General features: G+C 44.6%; 1 protein-coding gene across 4 annotated transcripts in view; it reads left to right on the top strand.

The window, feature by feature from the left end:
* TBC1D30 (TBC1 domain family member 30) overlaps positions 1-15,015 on the top strand; it is a 95,218-nt gene extending 80,203 nt beyond the window's left edge. For 2 of the 4 annotated variants that reach the window (XM_044993259.1, XM_044993277.1), the window contains 5 exons: positions 9,875-9,987; positions 10,194-10,333; positions 12,060-12,266; positions 12,485-12,541; positions 13,979-15,015. In XM_044993259.1, coding sequence (XP_044849194.1) covers positions 9,875-9,987; positions 10,194-10,333; positions 12,060-12,266; positions 12,485-12,541; positions 13,979-14,760 — 1,299 coding nt within the window. In that variant the 3' untranslated portion in view covers positions 14,761-15,015. The remainder of the gene's footprint in view (positions 1-9,874; positions 9,988-10,193; positions 10,334-12,059; positions 12,267-12,484; positions 12,542-13,978) is intronic. The other 2 variants (XM_044993268.1, XM_044993287.1) reach the window with 1 other exon arrangement.
* The last annotated feature ends 6,112 nt before the right edge of the window (positions 15,016-21,127 follow it).

The following is a 21,127-nucleotide window of genomic DNA, read 5'->3' on the forward strand; positions in this document are numbered from 1 at the left end:
GTTTTCAACCTGGGGTCCGCAGATTATATCTAAGTTTTCCAAATGGGTCCACATCTCCATTTTCACTTTTTTAGCAGTCCGCAAATGAATGAAAATTGAAAACCACTGCCCTAGATAAAGTTCCTTCCTGCTGTGAGAATGGAGACATGAAGTCTCGTGGTGAAAGAGGTTCCATGTGGTTGCTTGCTAAAATGCAGATTTATTTGTTCCTGCCCCGCTTCATTGCCAAAGAATGGCCACTTGACAGGTGATTTCCCATCAGCTTTGATGACACCTGACTAGAGGTGTCAGCTTTTCCTTTGTCTTTGAGACAGTGATTCACCCACTCCCCAGACTTGGCTAGTAAACACATTGAGTCATAATTTCAGCTTATGTTCATAACTCTTAATAGGCATTTTGTACATACATTTCACCATGAGATTGTTGACCAGCGAGTTATTAGTTTTCCAATGATACCCCACATATCATATTTTATACAAAGATGGTTACATTAGTGTGTAGAGTACATTCGGTCACAGCGTTTTATCTTTATTTCTCTTGTAAGCTTTTCTGAGTTCAGTGTCTTATACTCACTTAAAATCTATCTCTTTGTAGTTAAATAAACTTTTTATTTTTCAAGCTAAACTAATCCAATGTTGTATTTAAACCAAGCTGTTTGGTAACTCCATTCAAAGTAGCTGGTGGTTGGCTATTGACACCTTACAGGGCAATGAACCTCTAATATCTGGACTGTCGAGAAGGTGGCTGGACAGTGCAGAACACATGTTTTGGGGGAAATTTGGGACCGAGACTGTGTTGAGGTCACCCGGCAGATAGTAACCAAGGCTGGTGGAAGCCAGAGTGTGGCTGGTGTGTTGCTGACAGGCTGCTGGAGTCGTTGTTGCTGGACCAGGACTGCAGCTTTACACAGAAACTCAAGGTGTGACCTGCAGGCTGTTTAGCTCTTTGTGAGCGGCCCAGGAGGGGAGCTACAACAGCAGAGCATTGTGAGACGCCCAAGGTTGTAGGGCACGTGGTGACACAACCTCTCAGTGGTCTGGATTGCACCCCAGAATGTAACAGATGCCACCACACAATGTGTCTGCCACAAATCCCATTAATCAGAAAATGATTAAAAGTGAAAGAATTTTAAAATTCAGTGCACTTGTCATTATGGTTTGTTTACTTGCATTTATCTCCACTTGGGCAACAATATCCAATCCATTTAACTTTTATTAATAGCACGGGTGGGGAACCTTTCAGAAGTGGTGTGCCGAGTCTTCATTTATTCACTCCAATTTAAGGTTTCGCGTGCCAGTTAAAAACATTTTAACGTTTTTAGAAGGTCTCTTTCTATAAGTCTATAATATATAACTAAACTATTGTTGTTGCATGTAAAGTTAATAAGGCTTTTAAAATGTTTAAGAAGCTTCATTTAAAATTAAATTAAAATGCAGAGCCCCCCGGACTAGTGGCCAGGACTTTGGCAGTGTGAGTGCTACTGAAAATCAGCTTGTGTGCCACCTTTGGCTCCCGTGCCATAGGTTGCCTACCCCTGATTTATAGTCACCTTTATTTCAAATCTTAAGGGCTGCTCTGTTTGGATATCAGACACTTAAGGGGATTATTGGTTTTACTAAAAACAAGTGTTTACTGGATTTTTTTTTTAATTGCAGAAACATTTTTATTACTCTGATAATGGACAGAATAATGCTAGCTTGCCAAATAACCCCTATTTCAGATTTTATATTGAAGTGCAGTACCATTCTTTCGTATCTGTTATGTGTGCCAAACATACTTGCAGATCCAACATTACTATTAATAAGACCTTGAGTAGAGGATGTTCAGCAACTTACAGGAATTTCTCAATATCCTGCAGGATCAGGCACTTAAGGCCTGTTCCAAAACCCTTTTTGAAGTCACTGGAAAAATTCCCATTGATTTTAGTGGGCTTTGGATCAGGTCCTTAGTTACCGTCAAAGATAACTTAATAGCTGCCAATTTGTCATCAGTCCACACTGCAACCATATTCTTTTATCACCCTCCAGAAGCAGTTACCTTTCAAAGTAAAATTCCTACTAATGTGACTCCTTGTCTCTTTTAAAAATCTGTATTCTTTCAGCCCCTCTCTGGTCACTATGTAGTAGAACTCTACCAAACTTCACTTTATGTTAATGTTGAGAAGTTTTATGCTATGATATGTTACAAGATCAGAGTTTGTCTGGACTCTGATAAAACTTGTGTTGCCAAAGATCTTCCTGTTTGGCTATGGTTTTCATGGCTGAGGAAGTGTTGGGATTTCCTTCTCTGAGACTCATGGGGGCAGATCCTCAGCTGGTGTAAACTGTCATAACTCCATTTATGTCAATGGGCCTGTGACAGTTTACACCAGCTGAGGATAGGGTTGCCAATTTTGGCTGGACGTATTCATGGAGCTTTCGTCACATGACATAATATTTATTTAAACATTAATCTTTAATTCTTGGAGACTCTAGGACAATCCTGGAGGGCTGGCAACCTTAGCTGAGGATCTACCTCAGGGTGTTTCTGATGGGGTCAGCCCTTGTTTGTCACTTGAACACTTGCACTTCCATCAACAGTAGTTCTTCTTCGAGTGATCGCTCATATCAATTCCAGTTAGGTGTTTGCACGCGCCACGTGCACAGAAGTCGGAAACTTTTTCCCTAGCAACTACCCGTTGGGCCGGCTGGGGAGCCCCCTGGAGTGGTGCCGATATGGTGTTCTATATAAGACCCTGCCGGCCTGACCCCCCTTCAGTTCCTTCTTACCGCCCCGTGATGGTTGTTGGAACAGTGGTCTCTTGGTTTCCCAAGTGCTCCACTAATCCCTAGCTTAACTCAATCATTGTTAGTTAATTGTTAATAGTTAGTGTTAAGTGTTTTTCCTCTGTAGTGTTAAGCGGAGTTAATCGTTGAGGACAGTTTAGCACTCTTCAACTGCCCTGCGGGGCCCTGGGGCATGCCGTCCCAGGGCTTCAAGCCTTGCAAGTCTTGCAACAAGCCCATGTCTATGGGCGACCCCCATGACTCCTGCCTTAGGTGTCTGGGGGAGGGCCATCAGGCTGACAAGTATAAAATCTGTAAGGCTTTCAAGCCATGGACAAGAAAGGAGAGGGAAATTCGTCTCAAGCAACTCCTCATGGAGTCTGCATTGTGGCCCTCTCAAGACGCAGGCCCGAGCGCCTCAGTGTGCAGTGCTCCCCCAGCAGTGTCGATTCCGGCACCGCAGAAGATCCTGCACCCACCTCGGGACCGACGATCTCCCGGGCCCCAGAAATACCTGCCTCAGCACCATTCTCATTCCCCGGTTGCTGGAAAGAAGCAGGCCTATGGGAGAACCCCCAGTTAGGGTCGAAGCAGTTGTTCCAGCCCCAGCTGAGCAACATGCCAGCCCAGCACAGGGTTCTGTTCAAGTGGAGATTACATTGCCCTCCACTCTGGATACCTTCGAGGCCTCTAGAGGCCTCATTGAAATGACAGCCCCGATACTACAGCCCCAGCACTGGCCCTGGCCTGAGTTCCGGTACCTTCTAAGGGCAAGCCGGCGATATTCGGGCTCTCGGCCCCTAGACCAGCATCTCCATGCCACTCGGAGTCCCGGCGTTGTTCTGAGTCCCGGCACCACCCCAGGTACCGATCTGACTCGCAGCACTGGTCTCGCAGTGCTGACCCTCGGAGCTGCTCCCACTCGAGGTCGCGGTCGGCTGCTGGAACATGGTCCTGCTCGAGGTCCGGGTCTCACTCAGCAACCTCGCGGCACCGTACGGACCACCACCACATGGAACACCAATCCCCGAGCCGATTGTCGCCATGGCACCAGTCCACGGCCTATTACCGCTTCCCATCGCGGCACCACTTCCCATCGCGGCACCGCTCAACAGCGCGGCACTGCTCTACAACACGGCACCGCTCTTCCTCGCGGCAACGCCTTTCATCGTGGCACCGCTCTCGATTGTGATCGGCTTCACAGCGCCGGTCACCCTATGACCCTCAGCTAGCAAAGGGCTTGGTGCACCCGTTACTACACTCACGCACCGCCCCTCCTTGGCTGTCGTGGTCCCAATCCCCCTCTGGGAGGTCGGGGAGAGCTTCAGGGGCTTCGGATATTCCCTGGTCAGGACCAGGAAGCCTTGGACAAGACCCCCCAGTGCCCAATTGACAGCCTCAGTGGCAATTCTGGACCCCCTGGGCATACCATCAGGCCCAAGGTGCCCCCCCAAGGGCCCGGCCATTGTCGCGTTCGGACACCCATCCTCCCGAGGCAACCCTCAGCCGCCTTTCTCCGGATTCGGATCTACCCAAGGAGTCAGCACCCATGGTAGGGGCTACCCCGGGGGCCCCAGAGGAGATACCTGCGGCTGACCAAGAGGTTGTCCCTGCCGCGGCTCTCCCGGTGGAGTCGTCTTTGTCCTCCCCTGATGAGGCTGTGGCTGGCACATCCACGTCTGGTCCACCCCCAATGGACTTTAGGGTCTTCCAAGAACTGCTTCGGCACGTGGGCCTTAATTTGAACCTCCAAGTTGTGGAGGTTGTGGAGGAAGAGGACCCGATGGTGGACATTCTAGGCCCAGAGGGGCCTTCCAGGGTGGCCCTCCCCATGAATAAGACTATTCAGAGTAACGCCAAGTCTCTCTGACAAATCCCTGCCTCTATCCCTCCCACAGCCAAGGGGATAGAAAGAAAATACTTTGTTCCCACCAGGGGCTACAAGTACTTTTTCATTCACCCCGTCCCATGCTCACTTGTAGTGGATGCAGTAAACGCCAGAGAAAGACAGGGCCAGCAAGGGCCTGTGCCCAAATCAAAGGACGCTAAACGCTTAGACCTTTTGGGGAGAGAGGTTTATTCTACTGGGGATGTCTCGCTTAGGATCACTAACCAGTTGGCGATCCTCAGTAGATATAACTTTAACTCTTGGTCTTCGGTCCTCAGATTCCAAGATCTTCTCCCAGCGGAGGCCCATACGGAACTCAGGGCCATTGCTGAGGAAGGTAAGTTGGTGGCCCAGACCTCTCTCCAGGGTTCCCTTGATGCTGCGGACGCGGCTGCACGCACTCTGGCTTCTGGCATTGCCATGCGACGAAATGCCTGGTTACAATTCTCGGGTCTCCTGCCGGAGGTCCAAAACACCATCCAAGACCTCCCCTTTGATGGTCAGGGCTTGTTTGCAGAGAAAACTGATTCCCGCTTGCATACCTTAAAGGACACGAGAAACACTATCAAATCTTTAGGTATGCATACCCCGGCTAACCAACGAAAGGCATTTAAACCTCAGACCACCTAGCAGCGTGCCTTTCCGCCTAGACCGAGGCAGGACTTTTCTCATCGGAGAAACAGATACTCCCAATGTAGACCGTCTCACGCCCCCCCCCCCTCTCTGGACAGGGTCAAGGACAGTCTAAGCCTTCCCCGGGCCCTAAGCGCCCGTTTTGAAGGTGTGCCCGAGGACGGACTACCAGCTCTCACCCCGGACAGTTACCCGTTCCTGAACCATCTATCCTGATTCTACCATGCCTGGTTCCATATCACATTGGACCGTTGGGTCCTCCGCACGGTGGAGACGGGATAGTCTATCCATTTCCATACCATCCCGCCCTCCCACCTTCCTTCCCTGTCCCTCTTCAGGGATCCTTCTCATGAGCAACTCCTCATCCAGGAGGTTCAATCCCTCCTTGCCCTAGGGGCAGTGGAGGAAGTTCCTCAGGAGCTCAGGGGCAAGTGTTTCTATTCCCACTATTTCCTTGTCCCCAAGGCAAAGGGAGGCCTAAGGCCCATTCTGGACCTCAGGGAGCTCAACAAGCACATCGTCAACCTGAAGTTCCGTATGGTCTCCTTAGCCACTATCATTCCTTCACTGGATCCAGGAGACTGGTATGCCGCCCTCGGTATGAAAGACGTGTACTTTCACATTTCAGTTACTCCGTCTCACAGACGTTTCCTTCGCTTCGTGGTAAGCAAGACGCACCATCAGTTCACAGCCCTCCCGTTCGGCTTGTGCACAGCCCCTCGGGTCTTGACCAAGTACATGGTGGTTGTGGCAGCCTTTCTTCGACGTCACCGTGTGCCCGTCTGATACTTCGACGACGGCTTATACGGGGCTGGTCTCACCATGATGTCTAGTCCCAGGTACGTCTAGTCATGGACATGTTCACTCACTTGGATATCATGGTAAATGTCAGCAAATCCGTCCTCGCACCCACTCAAACAATAGAGTTCATAGGTGCAGTTCGGGACGCAAACCAAGCGAGGCCTTTCCTTCCGGAAGCACAACGCCTGGCTATAGCAGGCATAATTACCAGCCTCTGCAAGTTTCCCACCACCACAGTAAAGCAATGCCTCAGGTTGCTGGGTCACATGGCGTCCTGTACCTACATGGTGCAGCACACCAGACTACGGGTCAGACCGCTACAGACGTGGTTGGCTTCAGCCTATCGGCCTGGACACAACAATCTAGAAATGGTCGTCACGGTCCCGAAGTGCATACTCGACTCCCTGCAATGGTGGCTGGATCCTCGGATGCTGAGTGCTGGGGTCCCGTTCCATCCCCCCCAACCCACCCTTACCCTAGTTACAGATGCATCTGCCCTCAGATGGGGGGCCCACCTTGGCAGTCTGACAACGAAGGGCTTATGGCACGAGAGCGAGCTGTCATTGCACATCAACATCAAAGAGCTCAGGGCTATTCGCTGTGCATGCCAAGCCTTTCTCCTTCACTTGCAGGGCCACTGCCTGGCAGTTCTAACAGACAACACCATGGCCATGTTCTACCTAAAAAGCAAGGCGGAGCCTGCTCATCGCCACTCTGCCAAGAAGCCCGACTTCTGCTTAGCCAACTCCATCAATCTCCAGGCCTCGTACCTGCCAGGTGTTCAGAACATTCTGGCAGACAGCTTGAGCAGGCGCTTTCTCACTCACGAATGGTTGATACTTGCGGATATCATTCATTCTATTTTCCGCACCTGGGGGTTTCCCCGAGTCGACTTGTTTGCTTCGCAGACCAAAAGGAAGTGCCCAGCCTTCTGTTCCTTCCGGGGCCACAGTCCGGGCTCAATAGCAGACACCTTCCAGATCACATGGTCAGGTCATTTGCTTTATATTTTCCCTCCGTTCCCGTTAGTACACAAGGTTAGCTCATCAAGGTCCGCCGGGACAAGGCAGATGTAATTCTGATAGCCCCTGCCTGGCCGCGTCAGTGTTGGTACCCAACCCTACTGGATCTGTCAATCCAGGCTCCCCTGCATCTCCCTCTCAGTGCCGACCTCATCTCTCAGAACCACAGTCGTCTCCTGCACCCGGACCTTCAGTCGCTCCACCTCATGGCCTGGAGGATCTGTGACTAAACCAGGCTGAATACGCCTGTTCGGACTCGGTAAGGCAGGTGCTTCTCGAAAGTCGCAAGCCGTCAACTAGCCTTACCTACAAAGCCAAGTGGAAAAGGTTTTCCAGCTGGTGCACTCAGTGGCAGGTGCCCCTGCTTCAAGCTCCAATCCCGTGCATCTTGGACTACCTGATGTTCCTAAAGGACCAGCACCTAGCCTTTGGATCCCTTAAAGTCCACCTCATGGCTATCTCTGCGTTTCACCCAGGCGCAGCTGGGTGCTCCGTGTTTGCACACCCGGTCGTGCGGCATTTCCTCAAAGGCCTGGAGAAAATCCATCCTCCAATGAAGCCACCCGTGCCTGCATGGGACCTTAACTTGGTCCTCTCTTGCCTTATGGGCCCTCCTTTTGAGCCGCTGGCCTCCTGCTCACTTCTCTACCTCTCCTGGAATGTCGCTTTCCTAGTGGCCATCACTTCCGCACGTTGGGTGTCCGAACTATGGGCTTTCACGTGTGAGCCACCCTATACTGTCTTTCATAAAGATAAAGTTCAACTAAGACCTCACCCGGCCTTCCTACCAAAAGTGGTGTCCCGCTTCCATGCGTGTCAGGATATCTTCCTACCGGTTTTCTACCCAAAACCACATGCTGACCTTCGTGAACAGCATCTCCACTCTCTTGATGTTAGAAGGGCACTCACCTTCTATATAGACCGAACAAAGCCCTTTCGTAAAACAACCCAGTTGTATGTCGCCATTGCGGAGCGGATGAAAGGCGCTCCGGCTTCCACTCAATGAATATCTTCGTGGATCACCAGGTGCATTCGTGCTTGCTATAACCTGGCAAACGTCCCTGTGCTTGCTATAACCTGGCAAACGTCCCTGTGCCTGCTGTTAGAGCTCACTCTACGAGAGCTCAGGCGTCATCAGCTGCCTTCCTGGCACACATCCCTCTCCAGGAAATCTGCAGGCCTGCCATAGTGGGACACTTTTACGTCCCACTATGCTGTCATCCAACACTCTCGGGCCTTTGGAAGAGCGATCCTCCAATCTGCAGTTCCTTGACTCCGATCCCACCTCTGAGGTAAGGCTTGGGAGTCACCTAACTGGAATTGATATGAGCAATCACTCGAAGAAGAAAAAACGGTTACTTACCTTTCTGTAACTGTCATTTTTCGAGATGTGTTGCTCATATATATTCCATTCCCACCCACCTTCCCCTCTGTAGGAGTAGCTGGCAAGAAGGCACTGAAGGGGGGTCGGGCCGGCAGGGTCTTATATAGAACACCATATTGGTGCCACTCCAGGGGGCTCCCCAGCCTGCCTGACGGGTAGCTGCTAGGGAAAAAGTTTCCGACTTCCGTGCACGCGGCGCGCGCACACACCTAACTGGAATAGATATGAGCAACAATCTCAAAGAACAACAATTACAGAAGGTAAGTAACCGGTTTTTGTAGTTGGAATCCATTCTTCTTCTTTGAATGTGCCCAACTTGCCTCAGGTGGCACATGACCAGGATTCATCCACCACTGATTAGATCATTAGCTTCCCCGGCCCGAGCCGGGTACTGATGGGGAGCATGACATGAATGCCGATCCCATGCTCCCCTTTGGAATCCATTAATAATAAATAGGAGTAAAATCTTGGTCCCATTGAAGTCAATGGCAAAACTCGTATTGACTTGAGTGGAGGCAGAATTTCACCCCCAGGATTGAGAAACTGTAATTATCTAGGCAGGTGGAGAAAACAGAAATTAAAGAGGAGCACTGAAAACTAATTAACTATTCAGTGTCTTTCTCATCCTCAATATAGATAATGAATTCGATGCTTTTACAAGCAGAATATCTGTTATGGGTAACTTTCCATAAGTTTTGTTTTCCAATCTTTTCTATTGTGCCATCGGTTAAAATGCATTATAAATGTTCCATTGTATTTATTCTCCACCGCCTCTGCAAACAACATCTGTAAGTCTGCTATAATTATTATTTGTATTACAAAAGCACCTACAGGCTCTTGCTAAGTGTGTGACGTGCCATATGTTTTGTTTGCTTTTTGTTTTAATGACAATTTTTTTAGTAATTTCTAATGTAAATCAGTGTGTGAGGTTTTTGTAAATTGCTGGCAGTGAGTGGATTAGAAGTGATGCTAAATAAATACAGTAGTTGAAAGGATCTGACCTTCTTGTATTAGGGCAAGTGAACAATCGTGTCAGAAACCACATTTTCATAAACTGTCTCTTTCAAAATATCCTATATACCCAGGAGGTATTTCCTTGAGACACACAAACCATTGTACAGGCATATGCTTATACACTAGCTCTCATGTTACCAGTTATGTATGTTTCTTCTTTGGACTATGTATTTTTCTAGTGAGTCATTCTTTGTTTTTCCTTGAGGAAGTGTCGATTGCATCATAAAATCAGACCTTTCACGTTTCCTTTTCCACATGTGAATGTCCAGTGTTTAATCCTGCAAGCCTATGAAATCTGTACAGTGCTGCAGTTTTTAGTGGGACCATTGTTAACAGCACAATTTTAAAAGGTGCATTTTTTTCCTAGACTGTTTATTCCATGGCTCAGTTTCCTTTTCCACAACTGGCAGAATTAAGGGAGAAATATACATACAACATTACTCCATTCCCTGCAGCAGTAAAATCAACTTCAGTTTCAGGGTAAGTCTGTAATACATCCAGAAAAATCTTTTATTCCCTGTAGTCTAATATAGCCACTATTCGTCTGTACAGCAGAGAGGCTAATACAGTTGCTTTTTCCATTGCACATCTAAAATAGATGAAGGCATTTAGTAATGATCAGTTAGTAATTAATGCACTGATGTAGCTAAGATCTGCTTTCTTTTCCATTTGTTTTCATTTGGCAGAAGGCCAGGCAGAACCAGAGATAGTGATGAGGAGAATGACCTGGATGATGAAGATTCGGTTGCCAATGCAGTTGGCTGCCTTGGACCATTCAGTGGGCTCTTGGCACCAGAGCTACAGAAGTACCAAAAACAGATCAAAGGTAAATGCAACTTCAGTTCATTCTGAATTATGCAGTCCAATTTGTGTGAGCTTCATTCACCGGCAGGTTAATTGAAATTATGAAAGTTGTAGTTTGAATTGTATTCAGAGACCATTGTGGATCTTCTGTAACTTGCTGTACAATCTTTAGATATTCTGCCTACTAAATTGAATGCCTGTGTGTGTACAATACGTGATGGTGTGGAATAAAGATTTTAGCCACGATTATTACCCAAAAAATCCTAAAACTAAGCTGAATAGGAGCTGTTAGGTGCTTAGCACTTTTGAGAATCCCAAAGATAATGAAATATGGCCTTAAGACTCTAACTTAAAAAAAAATCCTGATTTTTGTTACCATGTGTTTATATAGCATCAGAATCCACGAGTGAGTTACGCAGGTCATCCCCACCCCACCCTTGTAAAATCTTTATACCATTCCACACCATCATTTACTCTGTAAATAACAAATTTTATAGAAAACTATTTTGATATGTTTCAGAGTGTTATACAAAAATTCATTGATCCTATTTTCATATCCCCCAATCTTTCACTCAGTACGATGAGTCCTACTGTGCAAGCCTCATAAGGAGAGCAAAATTCTAATACATTTTAGAAACCTAAAATTTTACCTAAAATAGCTTTCCTATATGTGATATAATAGCTTTAGAGTCTGATTTTTGTGATCTCCACTGGAGGATTCTCTCTGAACATTTTATCTCAAAGATACAACTTTCTCAGGTTTTATATTATTTTCTTTCAATAGTTCTTGAGATGCACAGGAGTGGTTACAAGAAAAACCTTCTTGGTGTCCCTGATTGGCAGCCAATAATATTGTTAATTTTTATTATTGTTCGGGTAACACCAAAATTCTTCCTTGGATCTCCCAGGCCTTTGCCTACAAGTGGAATGGTTACAGTTATGCTGTCTGCCTCTTTACCAGAAACTATTTCTGTTGGATTTAATTTCACCATTCCTTCTGCTTGTATTTGCCGAGATCTGTATGCTAGAATTCTCTGTTTGATGTTGTTTTCTTTCTTTTCCTGGAGGACTGCAAGTCCCCAGCTGCTGCCTCAGACTGACACTTACTCAGAATGTTAAACCATTAACTAGACCTAATCCAAACAAACATCCTATGAAATAAGTTATCCCTTTGACTCTGAATTGCCATTTTAGCAGCACATCAGAAACAGCTGGGAAAATAAGTTGCGCTGCTCCTGTTGCTCTGCCACTCTTTGATCATACAAACTCCCTAGCAGCCTGCCTCTTCTGCTTCCCCCCACGGCTGATGATTGTGCTCCTCCCTCCCTCCTTGCTGATCTCTGTCAGATAGTCAGTCTCATTTGACCAAATGACTAGTTTGACTGTAACAAAGTTACGTATCTGTTCATGGAGTGGTGGCCTCAACTTCTAATCACTTTGTAACTGAGAATCTTTGTTTACTACTTGGTCATGTGAAATGCCCACTTTAGTGACTGCTCTGTATGTTTTTTGTGCAAACAAGAAATTCAGTTTATATGTTTAAGGTGTACGGCAAGGTTTAATAAATTATACTAAGTTAAAAATTTAGACTTACAATGCAGTTATAATAGCTGTTTTTATTACACAGTGTAGTTAAAATAACAGGAGTTCGGCATGTAATTTCCTCGTACATTTCCTTGGTTAATGATTAGTAGAGCACAGAAAATTCTGATGTATTCTTCCTCCTCGCTTTTTCCGACTGTGTACAGATCAGAATGAAGAACAGAGTTTGGGCTCTAGTAACATTGCTGAACTAAGTCCAGGGGCAATAGACTCCTGTAGAAGCGAATACCATGCTGCTTTTAACAGTATGATGATGGAGCGTATGACCACTGACATTAATGCATTGAAAAGGCAGTATTCCCGAATAAAGAAGAAGCAGCAGCAGCAGGTTCACCAGGTGTATATCAGAGCAGGTAATGTATCAGAACATGATCTTCCCCTTTATTCTTTACAAGCCAACTTCACTATCTGAAAAGAGAGGCAAAAATGTTTTTTGTGTCTTTAAATTATTCATATGTAGAGAGAGGACAAAAGAGAATGAATGAACTTGCAATACATTAGTGATATGGCAGAAGCAATTTTGTACAAACAAATCGTATATAAGATGATTTCTTTGTTTTTCTTTTATCAGGGTCTGAAGATGACGACCCTGGGATCTTGTTAGGTCCCAGGGACCAGCTGAATAATGGTATCTAAAGATGTCTTTGCTATCTGGGTATATCACATTGGTTTCACTGCTGAACGTGTTAAAATCTGAGGCATCCTTGGACTTGACAATACTTATACATTGTTAAAGAAATGACAATAATATACTTTTAAGAACCAAGGGGTAGATCCTCAGCTGGTGTAAATTACCATAGCTCCATTTAAATCAGTTTGTTGAAGTCAAGGGAACTGCGCCACCAAATAGTCAATTGTAGCTCCAAGATTGACAGTTCAAATCCAGTCCAGGATGGTAGTGAGTATGTGGGAAATGAGTTTGTTCCCAGTCCATTTCCTCATGGAGAGAGATCCACATGATAAAAACTACTACCACAATTGTCACCGATTGGCAACCATGGGGGCAGCATCATTAGACAGGGTGAGGCCTGGAGACTAAACTCCCATCTCACCGCTAGAGGTGGTCCCTCCATGTCACAGTTGAAACACGTTGATTGGCCACTGTGGGAAAGTTTGTTCCATTAGTGCTATACCTATTCTGTACATGGAGGTTTTAGTCCCCAGAACAGTCAGTCCAGCAGGTTTCATGATTGTTACATTCACATGAAAGGGAAAAAAATATTGATTTTTAAAATACTGGTGATGCATCGAGTGCAAACAGAAGCTCTGGCCAAACTGAAACAATGCAATAGTAAGATCCTCATTTCCAATGATTGCCAAACCCTTTCTGATTTTGCTAATCATGATTAATGGGCTAATTTATAGTTTTAACACACTAATTCTGAGTCTGTCACTCTGGTAAAATCGGAAGTTCTGATGAAATTAATAAGCTAGTTTGTCCTGGTTCCAGTTCAGCATGGACAGATGTCTATTAAAAATAAATTGGTGCATTTTCCAGACCTCTGCTCAAGGAGAGGCCTGTGTGACTGACCTAGTGTAGAGACTGAATTGCCTCTCGCTATTGAAGGAAGAATCTAAGAGATGAGGGACTCGCTAAGGCCAAGGTTAATGTTAACCTTTGTATTGTAGCAGGTATAGATACCCTATAAGAGTAAAAAGCCCTGTGCGGGGCTATGCTCAGCTCTAAACAAATACAAAGCAAAATCATATTGGCAATACTTTCCACATTTTCACAATGTCCCACCTCCTGTCATGCTCCCACCTGCAATTCCTAAAATGATGGAACCAGTTTCCAGATATCTATTATCTTAGTAGTAGTTACTGGTTTAGGAATTAACAGTAAGAAAGGAGGTGGGATGAGGGAAAGCTTTTGCCATACTTTTTCTCTCTGTTTTTGACTTGAAGATACACTACAGTGTTAGAGGAATTCAGTTTCCACTAGGGTCAGTCCTACAAATCATCACAAGAAACAGCATCGCGACTGTTTGATTCGTGGGTGATCACTGATGTAATGATTTGTTTTTGTTCTTTAAGACTGTAATTTTTTTTTAACTTTTTCTTTCAGACAAAGGGCCAGTTACCAGTCTTCTCCCCTCTCAGGTAAACCATTCTCCAGTGATAAACCACCTTCTTTTAGGAAAGAAGATGAGGGCGACTAATAGAGCTGCCAAGAATGCGGTCATTCATATCCCAAGTCACACAGGGGGCAAAATGTCACCCATTCCCCATGAAGATCTTAAAACGAAACTCAACTCTCCCTGGCGCACTCACATCCGAGTACATCGAAAGAACATAGCTAGAGCCAAATGCCAGCTGGGCTATGGGGATACCATAGGACTCATAGAAGAGCAGAGTGAAGGCTGCAGACCAAATAGCTGCAGTGCAAAGGAGGACCCTCCAAGCAATTCTGATTTGGGGGAAAGAGACGGAAGTGGCTTGGATAACAGGACTATTCGGAAAGCTGATGGACAGTCAACTGAGGCACTTTACAAGGACACCAATGCAAATATGTCAGTGGTTCAGCTGAAATTAGAAGCACTGGAACTAACCCAAAATAACAAACCTGATGCTGAGCCAATGTCCAATCAGTCCTGCCCAACACACTTATCAGAATCACCTAATTTATCCAGTGACAGTGGAACATTGGCTAAATCTTCGCAAGCCAGCAATCCTAAATTACAAGTCTTTAGCCCTTTCCCCAGCGTCAAACCCCTTCGAAAGTCAACTGCAGCCCGCAATTTAGGTTTATATGGCCCTACTGAAAGAACTCCAACAGTGCACTTTCCACAAATGAGTAAAAGTTTCAACAAGTCCGCCAACGGGAACAGCGGGACTAAAAAACGATGATGTACCATTAGCACTTTATATTTCTGAAAAAAAAATTTATTGATTGTTGTGTGTGTATATGTGTCCAAAAGAGTTTCTAAATAGTTTAATTCTTTAAATTAAATAATGGGGACAAAGTGGTTAACAGATGTATAAATATGTATCCTTGAAAATTGTGCTCTTGTAATGTATGGATAGATAGGGAAGATGCACTGTGGCTCACCATGTAGATTATAATGGTTCTGTGGTAAAATAAACATTGATTTGCAATGTGAAGCATGCTTCTAATTTTTAAATCGAATGTAGGAGAAACTGTAGGCCTGCCTCCTTCCCCCCTTCAAAGGGTGCTCCATGTCCCTGTCAGGGCCCTGAAGATAACTTTTCCATCTTTGCGGATACAGACTAACATGGCTACTACTCTGAAACTTTTCCATCTTAGTCGCCTATACCCATCTACAAAGCATTCTGTATGACTACCTGCCTTATGGTTAAGTGGAACTGCCTTTAGATCTTATCAACATGGCTCCCTAACTAGCTAGCAGAACTGCAATTAAACAACAATAAATCAGGCAGATATAGAAATCAAAAGCATCTCTTGCAGTGCAGAAAATTACCACTAACGTAAGGGACCAGCTGGATGGTGATTCAAAAACTATTCAGCAGCATTTAATGTTTCTGTTCCTGTGGCAAGTCTTGTCTGCTGGTGTTACTTCTTTTCAATTTTCAGTTTGAAGTTGGTCAGCTAAGCTAAAATAAGAAGAAAAACATACCCCCTTTCATGACATTGCAAATTGCTACTACAAAGAAAAAAGCTGTGGAGAGTCATAGAGTAATAAGATTAAGGATATATAGAGAGAGTTGTTGATTTATTGGTAAACTTCTTGGCTACAGTGGATTTAAAAAATAAAATTGGTAGTTTCTTGTCATTTTAAGGTAAGTCAAATTTAACATTAATTGTTGACGGCAGAATTTTCAAAAGTGTTCAAATGACTTAGGAATTTAAGCCCCACTTGCAAAAGTGATTTAGGAACCTAGGTCTCATTGGAAGTCAACCCTCCCATTTAAGCAAGTGGACCCACTCCAATTGACTAAAATAGATTCAGAAATAGGCCTGTGTATAGGATATGGAATCTTAAGATTAATTATTAATTCTATTCTAATTTCTTTTGCCAGTTGCTCATAATTTTTTCTCAAATGCCCAGAATACTGTGTGTCTTCCGCAGTTGTGAAACTTCCAAAGTTTGTAAATTCCTTAAGCCAAATAACTCTGGATTTCTTTCCATATATATTCAAACAGGGAAACTAAATGTAAAACCGTAGGGATAATTCAACTTCAAGGTTGAAAACTCAAGCACTCAACTTACAAAAAATTCAGCTTGCTCCTATAATGTTGACTCTACCATTATGGACATATTGGCCCTGGTTCCCCACTATGTTGCTTCAGAGTAGACTCCTCATAGTCTCTGCTCTCCTGCTACAGCAGAGGTCGACAACCTTTCAGAAGTGGTGTGCCGAGTCTTCATTTATTCACTCTAATTTAAGGTTTTGCGTGCTGGTAATACCTTTTAACATTTTTAGAAGGTCTCTTTCTATAAGTCTATAATATATAACTAAACTATTGTTGTATGTAAAGTAAATAAGGTTTTTAAAATGTTTAAGAAACTTCATTTAAAATTAAATCGAAATGCAGAGCCCCCCCAGACCGGTGGCCAGGACCTGGGCAGTGTGAGTGCCACTGAAAATCAGCTTGTGTGCCGCCTTCGGCACGCGTGCCATAGGTTGCCTACCCCTGTGCTACAGTCACTTCTGCTTTACCTGACTCAATCTGTGCCATAGAATTAGTGAGATTTTCCCCACCTTTATTTTCTTTCACCTCCTCAGTAATAGAATTAGGTACACTTTAAGTAGTAATAAAACAAATGCTTGTTCTGAACAGTTGCTTGCTGTGAATTCTTATGAAGTCAGGCTTTTAAGTCTGTGGAACTGTGTTTTGTCCAGACAAAGCTTTGTCTTTCTAGTTGGTTTTAAGATTGCAATTTTCAGTCTTCTATGGCAAATAAATTCCCAAGCAATCTGTACAAAAAGCATCTATGTTAACTCAAAATGCTTTATTCTGAAGAGGTGACACCAATGAAAAGTGAACTCTTTTTCATGAAACATCTTTACAAATGTGAGTGGTTAATAAATGTTAAGACGAGGACTACTTGAATGCAGAGTTTGCAACATGAGCGAAAATGATTCGGTATGTTCTGTCTCCCCTGCTCCTTCTTCAGCTTCAGCTAGAGCAACAGCAACAGCCAATGGTCAGAGGGTTCACCACAGGTTTTAAAAAATATTTGTCGCCTTTCAAAATATCTTTTTGATAAACCTATATTTGTTTCCATAAATAAGCAAGGAGTGTGTGGAAGGGGAGGTGTCAATTAAGGTGAGAAGGATTTTTGAAGGGCAAGGTAAATCTCCTGCTTGTTTGTCAAATATCAGAGGGGTGGCCGTGTTAGTCTGGATCTGTAAAAGCGGCAAAGGGTCCTGTGGCACCTTATAGACTAACAGACGTATTGGAGCATGAGCTTTCGTGGATGAATACCCACTTCGTCGTATGCATCCGATGAAGTCGGTATTCACCTACGAAAGCTCATGCTCCAATACGTCTGTTAGTCTATAAGGTGCCAAAGAACTCTTTGCCGCTTGTTTGTGTTCCCCTCTTGGATGAAACTTCTATAGGCAGAAAATAGAAGGACCAAAAAGATCAGCTGATTCTGTGGGCTGCTCATTTCAGTATGTGATCATCTCAAGAGAGCCTAGTGCCACCAGAGTTGCACCCTCAGCCAATTTTCAGTAGTGAGTAAAGTTCACGCTGTATCTGACTCAAAAGTCTACCCTGGAGATGGCTCTGTTGCATAATCTCTCTTTTTCCTTTGCTGGATGAGTAGGGCTCAAGTCTTTTTTTCTTGAATCAGTATAGTCAAGTAGTGGAACAACTTAGATGGTCACCAAGTAGATTTGTTCGAGCAGTAAAGGCCTTGAAAGGGCAATAAAAATTACTCTGAGAAAGTGAAATGACACTAAAAAGTCTAGATTACACTGTACTAAACAGCTCTTGCACAATTAATGTATATAGTATAATAAGCAGTTTTATTACCACCTGGTGCAAAGGCATTGCTTCCTTTCTCCTGTAACTCTTAAACAGAAGTCTTAACATAGGAAAGGACTCTCTTCAAAAGTCCCATTTTCCTACTATGCTACATGCTTTAAAAAAAATCCTTGACTTGCCAAGATGTTGCCCAAATTTCAGGGTGTTGCCATTTTGTGATGTCATTTCCTGACCATTTAGCCATATGGTCACTCCCAGAACACTACAGCAAAAGAGGAGAGGACAAGTTCAAATGGTATGATTCAGTTATGAGACTTTGTTGCCATGACAAACCAAAAAGAGACAGAGCATCCAGATATTGGTCAGAATGAGGCATGATCCATCCAGAACAGGTCTTGAGTTTGAGCCTCGTGTCCATTTCTCAGCAGTAGCCTTTCCTTACCCAGTGCTTGGCTGCAACACAGCATGATGCCATCTCTTTCCTTTCTCCCAGATAGATTTTCCTCCTTGCTCATTAATGAGACATCTGTTATGATTTCTCATCATTTGAGGTATTATTTTTCTCACAATCTCTCACTTTTCAGACACTGAAGAAGTCTGTTTCACTCTACCCTCTGTCGCACACTCGTCCCTCATTAGGTTTGGACTATGCTTTGTGTCCCACCAATGTCCACTTCTAATTTATACTAACCGATAATATATTTGCTGAGCGTTTTCCTTAGTTATGCACATTTCACTGTGTGTGTTTGCAGGGGGGAGGATGGGGGAGTGGGTCTGCTAATTTGATAGCTCAGTGCAGGAATCTAGAACAGTCTAGCTTGATGGTGGTGATAGCTTCATTCACAGCAGCTCAGTAGCAGCACTTCCTATTTCACTCAATGAAAAATAAATAAAATGGAGACACAGACAAGTGAAGGGTAAAAAGCACAATAAACACATTAAGATGAAAGACACTGAAATGGTAAATGTCAGGATTCACTCAGGCCTTTGCTTCCTCATTCCCACTGAATTGTCATTTTGTTGCAAGGTGCTGTATAGGAACCCCCTGTATTTGTAATTCAGTACCTCCACCTGGATTCCACAGTTACTCTGTTAGTGTCAATAACCACAGCAGGATTGAAGTGGCGTTCCTGATACGAAACCACACGTCCCAAACCTCCATTGTCTTCTTTCCTTTGATCTCTCACCTGTAATTTAGGTGCAACTCAATGGTCATAATTTGCTTTCACTCTTATGAATTATTTGTAAAGTGTCAGAAATGTTGCTTTCCAGGACAGGGCCCTGCCTGGAGGAGCTTGCACTCTGATTCAGACATAGCACAGTAAAGGATGGTAACATCCAAAGTGTTGTGGAGGTCTGAGGAAGGATGAAAGTTACAACAGTGAGATAATGTTTTGTGTATATTACACACACACATCTGGTTAGTTCCTGCTTTGTTCTTAAATACCAATGCACTGTGTAAACCGTGAAAACATTGTCAGTTATGTTACTGTAATTAGGGCCCTACCAAATTCATGGCCATGAAAAACGTGTCACAGACTGTGAAATCTGGTCTCATCCTGTGAAATCTGTATAGAATACGGTAAAAGCCCACAAAAGACCAGATTTCACAGGGGAGACCAGAGTTTCTCAAATTGGGGGTCCTGACCCAAAAGGGAGTTGCAGGGGTGGACGCAAGGTTATCTTAGGGGGGTTGTGGTGTTCCCACCCTTATGTCTGTGCTCTTTTCAGATCTGGGCATCTGGAGAGCGGCAGCTATTAGCCAGGCACCCAGCTTTGAAGGCAGTGCCCTGCCAGCAGCAGTGCAGAAGGGTGGCAATACCATACCATGCCACCCTTACTTCTGCACTGCTGCCTTCAGAGCTGGGCGGCCAGAGAGCTGAAATCATGAAATTTACCATTTAAAAAATCCTATGACGGTGAAATTGACCAAAATGGACTATGAATTTGGTAGGGCCCAAGTTATAATAGATTTAGGATTAAGGGAACAAAATCGGCCAAAGATTGCAGAAGTGGAAGCCAAAGATGCGAATGCTAATCACCAGCAGTGACTCTTGAGGGTGGTATAAAATGTCAAGGAAGTTGTTATGGTGAGAGAGGGCAGTGTGAACAAAATTTGGAATTGCTTATAGGAGCAATTTTCCAGACTAGGAGCCCAATCTGATTTCATTAAAATCAGTGGAAAAACTCATTATCTCCATTAGGAGTTGGATGGGACCCCTGGAGAGCACAGTAGGCCAAAACCTGGGGAGTAAGAGAAGACTAGCGATAAGGTGTAGATAGTGGCAGAAGGGAGAGAGAGGTGTAGATTGTGACTTCAGGGGGAGAACAAAGAGTCTGAATCTCATACAGTTAGGAGATAGGAATACAGTGGAGGGAGTACTATCCCCCTGTTTTGACCCTCTGTGCACTATGCTGGAACTCAGACTTGCACTGCAAACACTCTCACAGGTTCACTGGCTTCTGAACGTTCCTTGCTTTGGATCTGCTCAGGGACATGGTATTCGTCTTTGAAGAATCCCGCTTGAAACCCTAATGAGTGGAGGAAGGATTATGTCCCTGAATCTCACTGTGATGAAGTGTTGACCCTGAATTGATGAAGTGCTGATCATGAGTTGATGCTTGTGTCAAGTGTTGATCCATGCTTCAGCTGACACTATGGCTGCAGAAGTGTCAGCAATCATTCAAAAACATTCTTTCAAACCTGAGAAGAAATCTACTCATCATCTGCCCTCTGCCCATAATAGTTTATATATTATAATTAAATGAAGACAGAGGAAGGGGGGGAGAGAGAGAAAGCGAGAGATCCTTTTATTCCAAAAGATCCTGAAGCACGTCACAAAGTATAAACTTCTAGCACAGCACATCTCAGGGATGGAAGGCAGCAACAAATCAGCACACAATATGCTACATGACAGTAGTTTTGGTGGAGCAATTCTGGCCAAGGACAGTGAGGCTCAGACTTCATCAGCAGCTTTTCTGGCCCAGGTCCTGATCCAAGACATCCACAGAGCAGCAACCTGGTCATCAGTGCATACTTTCTTCTCACAGTACACCATCACCCAGCAGGCTCGAGATGATGCCAGGTTTGGGAGAGCAGTGTTGCAATCCACGTGTCCATGAACTCCAAGCCCACCTCCTTGGGTACTGCTTGAGGGTCACCTAATGTGTAATAGACATGAGCAAGCACTCAAAAAAGAAAAAGAAAGAAAGAAACAAACGGCTACTAACCTTTCCGTATCTTTTGTTCTTCAAGATGTGTTGCTCATGTTCATTCCACGACCCACCCTCTTGCCC

This window comes from Mauremys mutica, chromosome 1, assembly GCF_020497125.1.
Source record: "Mauremys mutica isolate MM-2020 ecotype Southern chromosome 1, ASM2049712v1, whole genome shotgun sequence".
Classification (NCBI taxonomy): domain Eukaryota; kingdom Metazoa; phylum Chordata; order Testudines; family Geoemydidae; genus Mauremys; species Mauremys mutica.